General features: G+C 51.5%; 1 protein-coding gene across 1 annotated transcript in view; it reads left to right on the top strand.

Annotated features, from left to right (window-relative positions):
* Positions 1-7,933: 7,933 nt before the first annotated feature.
* MYO5B (myosin VB) overlaps positions 7,934-8,614 on the top strand; it is a gene marked incomplete at both ends in the record, with an annotated part of 268,648 nt that continues 267,967 nt past the window's right edge. Inside the window, one exon of the mRNA XM_084252600.1 lies at positions 7,934-7,960. Coding sequence (XP_084108726.1) covers positions 7,934-7,960 — 27 coding nt within the window. The remainder of the gene's footprint in view (positions 7,961-8,614) is intronic.

The raw sequence follows: 8,614 nt of genomic DNA, 5'->3' as shown, positions 1-8,614 counted from the left end.
AATCGTTCATTTTTTTCTTGAGCCTGAAGTTCCGTTCCACTTTCCTCAAAATTTTATCTTACATTTTGTGCACTAGAAACTCTTTTAACAACTACCCTCTAATGCTTTTTTGTAGCAAAAATACGTATTTAAGTTTATATGAGAAGATTTTCCAGGGGTCAAGAAGTAGAATAATTTTGAACTGAATTACCATCACAAATGAATTTTTTCCCCTTTGCTTCACTTTATTTATTTTTGTTAAGTTATATTTATTGAGATAATGTTGATTTATACCACAGTATATATCTTAGGGGGATATGTCTACACCTCTACAATTGTATGTTATTTTACCAACCCCACCACCAAAGCCCCAGCAACCCTCCATTGAACCCCCCCCCCTCCCCTGGGTTCCTAACTCACCACATCCCCCTTCTGGTAGCCTAAGTCTTAGTCCAGTGTGCTCTTTCCCTTCTGTTTTCACTCCTTTCCCTCTCCCTTCCTCACCCTTTCTCTCCAGGAAGCCTCAGATCTAGGTCAGCTTCCAAAGACACAAAAGAATTTCTTACAGGGCCTCCCCCGGTGGCTGTGGCGGTGGTGCAGCGGTGCAGCGGTGCAGCGGTTGAGCGCTGGGTTGCGAAGCTGCCCGCAGCCTCTGCAGCGCAGGTTCAATCCCTGACGACTGCTCTCCGGCCACCAGTGTACTTCCTCAGTCTGCCTGTTCTGCTCCCCAGCTCTGGCTCTGGTGAATTCTCTCACCCTCCCGCGCTTCTGACCGTACCCAGTGCTTGTATAAATAATAAACAAATCTTTAAAAAAAAAAAGAATTTCTTACAAAACTTCAAAAATCTAGTCCTAATTTTGTTATAGATATAAGAGCTGTAAATTGTTTACCTGAATAAATAACGGGAAAGGGAACTTCACTAAAACTGTGTTGCTCAATTCTTGGCATTCTTTCTGAGTTGCCAAAAATCACATAGTGATCCATCAAAAGATTATTTTTAATAATCTGCCAGCTGACCACTGGATTAGGTGCCCAGTGTTGTTGGTAACAGAACTGGAAACCACCTGACCTGTACAGAATGTGTGACCCTTCGTTTTTCATGCACTTTCTCAACACCACAGCTTCTAACTCTCCTTTTGTTTGGGGTCCTGTAGGTTTTTGTTCCCTAAGGAAAGCACCACCCGACTATTCAGGACTGAAAATTTGTGCCTTTTTTTTTGCCAAGTGGGAGAAGTAAGAAGGAAGATCTGAGAATGAGCCCCCCCTACCCTGCCCCCCTTTCTGCAGGTCTGGGTTTCTTTTTTTGTTTTTGCAAATCAGTGTTTAGGCAGGAATGGATCTGGAGATTTAGGATTTGGAAATCAACTCTTCTAAAGCAAGTTATGGAATGACAAGTCCTTGAAAAGTCTTGGCCTACACCAGGGGACCACAAACCAAGCATGAAGATGCAGGTAGGAGCATTTGGGAAACCATGCAGAGGAGAAGAGAACTTGCTAGAATGGCATTCTTACCAGCAAGCCAATCACCACAGAACACTTTCTGTCTGATATTGTATTAGTCTTCTACTGCTACATAACAATTTATCCCCAAATTTAGTGGTTTTAAATGAGACACATTTCCATTTCCACGGGTCACAGACATTATTATCTGTTCTTATTTAGACACAGCTTTTCTGGATCTTCTATTCTAATCATGGCTGCCAGCAAAGTGTCTGCTGGGGCTGCAGGCTTCAAGCCTCACCAGATATCAGCTTCCAAGCTCCTGCACTCAGTTACTGGGAGAATTCAATTCCTTGAGGGTGTGGGTCTGGGTCACCCTGTGTTCCTTGTCACATGGTGTCTTTAAGGCAGCTCACAGCTTCATCAGAGCAAATGAGAACACAAGTCTCAGTCTTTTCTAACCTAACCATGGAAGTGACAGGCCATCACCTTTGCTGAATTTTATTTGTTGGAAGCGATTTGTAGCTCCAGCCCATACACATCCCCCCTGCTATTTCTAGGGTTCTTCATTGCAGAAGGCTTTGTACTTGGAAGAGCAGAGGATAAATACATGGGTCAGGTGTGGGGTCTGTATAGGGTAAGGAAAAATGTCAGGCTTTTCTGCCCTCCCGCCATCAGGATAGATGATGGATCCTTGCGGTCCTGAATGCATGCCTGATGGCGGGCACCTGGAGTAGCGTGTGGGCATAGGTAGATGGGATTCACTTGGGCTAAGACTGGGCTTTTAAGGGCGGCGTCATGAGGATGCCAGGAGAAGTCAAGAAGCCGAGAACGGGGCCTCCCTGGTGGCGCAGCGGTTGAGCGCTGGGTTGCGGAGCTGCCGGCAGCCTCTGCGGCGCCGGTTCGATCCCCGGCGCTGTTCCCCGGCCACCAGAGGGGGGTCCCACATGGCGCGCAGACCTCTCCTGCCGCCCGCTGCTCCCCTCAGCAGTGTGCTTCGGTCCGCCTGCCTGTTCTGCTCCCCGCTCTGGCTCTGGTGAATTCTCTCGCCCTCCCGTGCTTCTGACTGTACCCAGTGCTTGTATAAACAAACAAACAAATAAATAAATCTTTAAAAAAATATATTTAAAAAAAAAAAAAAAGAAGCCGAGAACGAACAGAAGCCGAGAGAGAAGCAGAGAAGGCCGGAGAGCCCAGATAGAGTGAAGACTTGCTGGGGGCTGGGAGGACTGCCAGCGTCCAGGCCCCCCAGCACCCCTGCCTGCCATATGCCTGGTGAACCCCAATAAAAGACATGCAAAAAGCCACTAAGGACTCTGATTCCTCCTTTACCCAGTCTGCTGGATCAGACCGGGTACTATGCACTGTGGTCCATTCCTGCCCATACAGTCTGTCTTCTGGGTCCTTAGAGCCCAGTGGTGAGGAGAGAGGGGAATACGTATCCATAAAACAGGGGGCACAGCAAGGGGAGCTCCTTAAGGGAGGTACCAATAGGGGGGGGGCGAAGAGAGATACCAATGAAGGGTTTGGAAGTTCATGTTCTTGTTTGTTTGCAACGGGAAGTGCCACGTGGCAGGAGGGAGACCCAGGTGTTCCTGTGCAAGTCTTCTCTGTACTTTGAGAAGCCAGGGAGCCCAGAGCCACGTTTCTTAAAATGTAAGCCCCCTACAACCTGGGGCATGTATTAAACACACAGACTTCGGTACCACATGTGAACCAACTAAATTAGCATCTCCTGATATCCCTATAAACTGACACACATACTAATGCTAAGAATCACTGGTGTAAAAAGCAAGTGCTCAGCCTCTAGAGCTAAGATGGAGTGTCTGTCACTGACTCCTGGTTCCTCACCTGGAAGGTCGCCTCCCCTCCCCCACCTCACTTTGCCCACCTGTGTAATGGGATTATTCAAATCTTCTTTGAGGGGTTCCTCTGAGGCTCAAACAACATCGCAGAGGTAAAGCACTTGGCATGTTTCCTAGCACAAAGTAAGTTTTAAATTGTCTATTATTATTCAAAGCAGGGAAAGGCCATATCTTATTGTGGGATTAGAAATGCACAAAATGATAGCCCAGGGTAGCATTCTCCTTGGGGGTGGGGGGATGCAGGTCAGCGCAATCAGCCTGAACTGGGTTTGCATTTGTGCCAGGTGTGACAGAAACCAGGCAGCTGGAAGCAGGTGGGGGTGGGGCGGAGGGATGGAAAACAAACCAGTTCCAGATTGGCCCTAGGTCCTTGAAGGATTGCTAGGAGCATTGCCTACCTGGCAGGTGGAGAAGTGAGTCTAAATTTAGGATAGACTTAGATTTGAGAGTTAATATTATGATAAGAAATAAACAGGGGCCGGGAATGAGAAGAAAGCCATTGTCTGGAAAATGGGCTACAGTTTTGTTTGGGGGCAAGACAGAAGAATCAGGGCTAGAAAAGGACATGAGGAAGGTGTGGTTTGAGAAGCTGGGAAAATAAGAGAAAAGTGGTAGATGCCAAGGGCTTAACATAGTGGAGAGATCCATTACCACCCCATGCTTGGAGGGAGAAGCAATTTCCACACACTGGGGCTGAGTGGGAGCCACTTAGGAAGGAATTAAAGCAGCAAGCCTGACTTTGGCTGCCCTTAGACCACTTGGGAGCTCTTAAACATGTAAGGGCTGGACAGGACACAGTATAGGTTTTCTGATCCAGCAGACCAGGTAAAGGAGGAGTCCTGGAGCCCTCAGGGGCTTTTTGCGGATCTTTTATTGGGATTTACCCGGTACACAGCAGGCAAGGGTGCTGGGGGGCCGGGATGCCTGCCCCCAGCAAGTCTTCACTCTATCTGGGCTCTCCGGTATTCTCTGCTTCTCTCTCGGCTTCTGCTACTTCTTTCTCGGCTTCTCTTTTGGCTTCTGCTGGCATCCCCATGACGCCGACCCTAAAAGCCCAGTCTCAGCCCAGGTGAATCCCATCCACCTATGCCCACACCCTATTCCAGGTGCCCGCCACCAGGCATGCACCCAGGACCGCAAGGATCCACCATCCATCCCGATGGCGGGAGGGCAGAAAAGCCTGACATCTCTCCCTACCCTACACATGTCTTTGTCCAAGCAGCATCCGGGGAGTGGGAGCCAGGCATGTTTGCAAAAGTGATTCTACTGCGCAGAAAGGTTGAGAGCCGGTGAATTACAGAGGCACTGGGTGTGAGTGGAGCCAGCTGGCATCAGTTACCACTTTGAGAAGTTTAGCTGGAAAAAGTCAGTGAAAGAGAGTTGTTGGTAGAGAGATGGGACCAGAGGTGGAGAAGGGCAGGGCCCTGGAGCAGAGATGGGGATGGAGCCTCAGCAAAGAGTTTTTATTAGTCCCTGAGGGGAGAGTCCCCTGGAAAGGGCCCTCCCTCGGTCCCACCCTCTGAGTCTCTGAGCCAGTAGGTCTGGCATGAGGCCCTATAACCTATATTTCTAATAAGTTCCCAGGTGATGCTGACAGCCTGCGCCCATATGTCAAGAACTACTAGAATACGGGGAAGGAAACTGCACATTTTCAAGCGTGTGAGACATGCCGGAGCCATTTCCTTTCTGCTCTTGCCAGTGCTATGAGGAGCTTCATTTCGGATCAAGCCTTGGCCCCTGCATTTCTTAAAGCTGGAAGAAAAGTTCTTTAGAATTTGGGAGGTGGGCCTCCCAGGTGGCGCAGCAGGTTGAGCACAGCACTGTGAAGCTGTCTGCAGCCTCTGCAGTGCCGGTTTGATTCCCGGCCTGCCAGGGAGATTCCCACATGGCGTGGCAGACCTCTCCTGTCGCGCCTGCTGCTTGCCTCAGCAGTGTACTTCATTCACTCTGCCTGTTCTGCTCTACTCTGTGGTGAATCCTCTCACCCTCCTGCGCCTCTGGCCTGTATCCCAGCTCTTGTATAAAAATAAATAAATCTTTTTAAAAAAAAGAATTTGGGAGGTGCTTAAAAACTTCAGATACTTAGTTCCCACCTTCTCCCAATAAATTATAATTCCTGTAGTTGGAGCCCCTTCTTCAGGCCCACTAAATCTCCCCAGGTGATTCTCATTGAGGAGGCAGCGCATGAGAAGGGCCAGCAGGTTTTTCCGTGGGGATCTTGCTTTCCACGTGAGAGATCTGAAATGGGAGGGCCTTAAGAATGACCCTCAGGGAGCTGGGCTCCAGAACACCTGCTCAACCTGTGCGCATGGACCCTCTGCTTGAGAACTTCCCCCAGACTCCATTCCCCATTCAGGTACAAAAGCCACCTTCAGGAAACTGAGGTCGAGTCCCCTCCTACATTCCCTGCACTCCCTCCACCAACTCCTGCAAATTGTTTTCCTTTTTGGCTGAAATCTCTACTCGTTGCTGGAAGTAGAAGCGGTATTCAAGCTGCTGTAGGTAGCCAAGTGCTACTGGCAGAGGGTACAAGCTAAGTGAGGTAGGAAGCGCAGAGGGCCTGAGAGGGTGCATGTAGGACAGAGAGGAGAAAAGGTGAGACTCTGCAGAAAATCAGCCAAGTCTTTGCTGGGGGTGGTCTGGAGACTTGGAAGCTGGGGTCATAGGGGAGGTAAGGTGGAGAAGGGCTATGACTTCCACTCTGAACAGGATTTTGGCATAGGGAGCTCAGCTTGGCAGAGATAATCTTTGGTAGCTCTGAATCACCTTAGCAATCCACAGCATCACTGAGGTTTATTTCCCCCCCCCTTTTTTTTTAAAAAGATCGCTTTATTGATTTTACAGGTTACTGAGTGACCAATGCATACTATCTTGTAACCATAACTACACCATGACATGGAGATTTTACATCATCGCAAGAGGCAGCCCCTCTCCCAAATCCAGGTCCAGGTCATGTAGACACTGTTCTGCCATCCTGCCATAGATTTGTGTGGTTCTTTCTAGAATTTCATATAAATGAAGTTAAAAAAACTCAGTTTAAAGTTTTTGAGATTCACCTACTGTATGAATATTGGTAGCTCATTCCTTTCCATTGCTGAGTATTCTATGAATATGTCACAGTGAGTTTACTGACAGACATTTGGGTGCTTTCTGTTTTAGGGGACCATAAATATTAGCATCTAAGTATTCTTGCGGACACATGTTCTTCTCTTGGGAAAATACCTAGGGATGGAGTTGCTGTGCCACATAGTACATTTTTAACTTTATGAGAAACTGTTTACAAACTCACTGTAAGCCATCACATTTCACCAGGATTGTGGAAGACCCAGTCATTTTAAACCACAGCAAAGGAATGGGTGTAAAGTTAAATCTCATGACAGTTTTAATCACGTTTTCTTGATATCTAATAATGTCGAGCAATTTTTTTTTTTGTTTATGGGCCATTCACTAAGTTTTTGGTAGTATTTATTCAAATCTTTGCCCATTAAAAATAAGGTTATTTGCTTTATTATTACCGAATTGGAGGGTAGACACAAGACCCTTGTCAGGCATATATATATCTTGCCTTTTCATTTTTGAGAACTGAATTTTTTTCTTTTTTTAATTCCAAATTATTTTTTGATTAATTTTTAAAATTTTATATATTTTTACATCGTTTTTCATGTTTGCACATGCATTTTCATCTTGATGAGGATCTTCTTTTTAAATGTATTTTATATTTTTTTACATCATTTTTCATCCTTGCACAATGTATGCATTTTCATCTTGGTTATAGTCCCCATATAATTCCCCTCCCCTTATTTTGACCCTAACCCCTCCTCCCCTCCCCTCAGTGTGTCTCTGGTTTATAGTTGCTTGTTGATTTTGATTTTACTTTATTAGTCTTTTTCCTGGTCCCTGATTTAGGTCTTCTAAATTCCTGCTATGAGTGAGACCATCCGGAGAACTGAATTTTAATGAGAAAAGCCAGAGGAAACGCACGGAGCCTTTCAGTCACAGACCTCTCATTTTTTGATCCCCTCCTGCTCCTCCTCTCCCCGCTTCCCCCAACCCCCTTCTTCGCGGCACCCCCGCCCCGCCTCCCAGGGGCACAGCGCGCCGAGCACCCAGGGTGGCCACCAGGTGCCCACACCTGGCGCGCACCTGTGCCCGCGCGCGCGCGGGCGTCCAGCAGGGGGCGCCCCGCGCCCGCTCCTCGCGCGGCCCCGCCCCCGGCCCCCGGGACCCCGCCGCGGCGGGGGCGGCTGGGGCGCGGGAGGGCGAGTCCGGCGCGGCCGGGGCAGGGCTCAGAGGCGGCGGCGCCGCGCACCGGCCGCCCGCCCCGACGCGCCTCCTCCCGCCGCCGGCGCCCGCGCGCCTCCTCCCATACCTGAGCGGGGAGCGGCGCCTGCCCGGCGAGCTGCGCCGCGGCCGCGGGAGTAAAGGTCGCCCGGGAAGCCGCCGGCCGCGGCGCCTCCAGGAAGCCGGCGGGGCGCGGGAGGGGAGCGGCGCGGAGGAACTCTCGGCCGGCGCGGGAAGATGGCGCCCCGCGGGCCGGCCGCGGACTGAGCGCCGCCCGGGCCGCCGGGAGCCGGGACCCGCCGCCCACCCGGGCACCAGCGAGGCCGCCCTCCGGGCACAGCCCCCGGGCGCGCCGGGCCGGCGGGGTCATGTCGGTCGGCGAGCTCTACAGCCAGGTGAGTGCGGGCCGCGCGCAGGTGAGGGTGCTGGGGCGGGGGCGGCTTGCCCGGGGCCGCCGCGGCCTCGACGGCTCCTTCTCCGGGGGCTCGGGGAGATGGGGGGCCCCGGGGGGTGCGTTTCGGTCTGTCTCTTGCCTCCCCCGCGGCGCCCCTAACTTCGGAGGGCGGAGAAAGTTTGGCTGTTCCGGGACCGGGGCGCGCTGACCCGCGGCGGCTCCGGCGCCTCGCAGCGCCCGCCCGGGAGCCCCGCGGTTCTCCCGGGCAGGGGTGGCACCCCCTCCCGGACGCCCCCCGCGGCGGCCCAGTGGGGCTCTGCCGGGGCTGAGTTTCCCGAGCCGTGGGGGGTGTCCCGGCCAAGCTAGGACCCCGGTGCTTGGGACCATCCCTTGCGGGCACACCTGGCGGGTCACCGCCCCCTCCCATTGCCTCGATTGTGGACCCCCCCAGGTGGTTTGTAGCGTGAGCCCCCAAGGGTGCCCATCTAAGGCTTCCTTTGCCCCCGCGTGCGGATGAGGAGTAACTTGGGGGTGTTCCTGCTCTTGCGGGTGGAGAGTCAACCTGGCGTGAGGGGCGCTCGGCAGGTGTGGGGGTACATAAGCCTTCGGTAAAGTGAGAAGTGTTTGAGGGGTCGCTGGAGCTCCCCGGGAAGCG

The sequence above is a fragment of the Talpa europaea genome (genome assembly GCF_964194135.1).
Source record: "Talpa europaea genome assembly, chromosome: 13".
Lineage (NCBI taxonomy): Eukaryota > Metazoa > Chordata > Mammalia > Eulipotyphla > Talpidae > Talpa > Talpa europaea.
The sequence above is the reverse complement of the archived record's forward strand: the minus strand, read 5'-3'. Positions and strand labels throughout refer to the sequence as shown.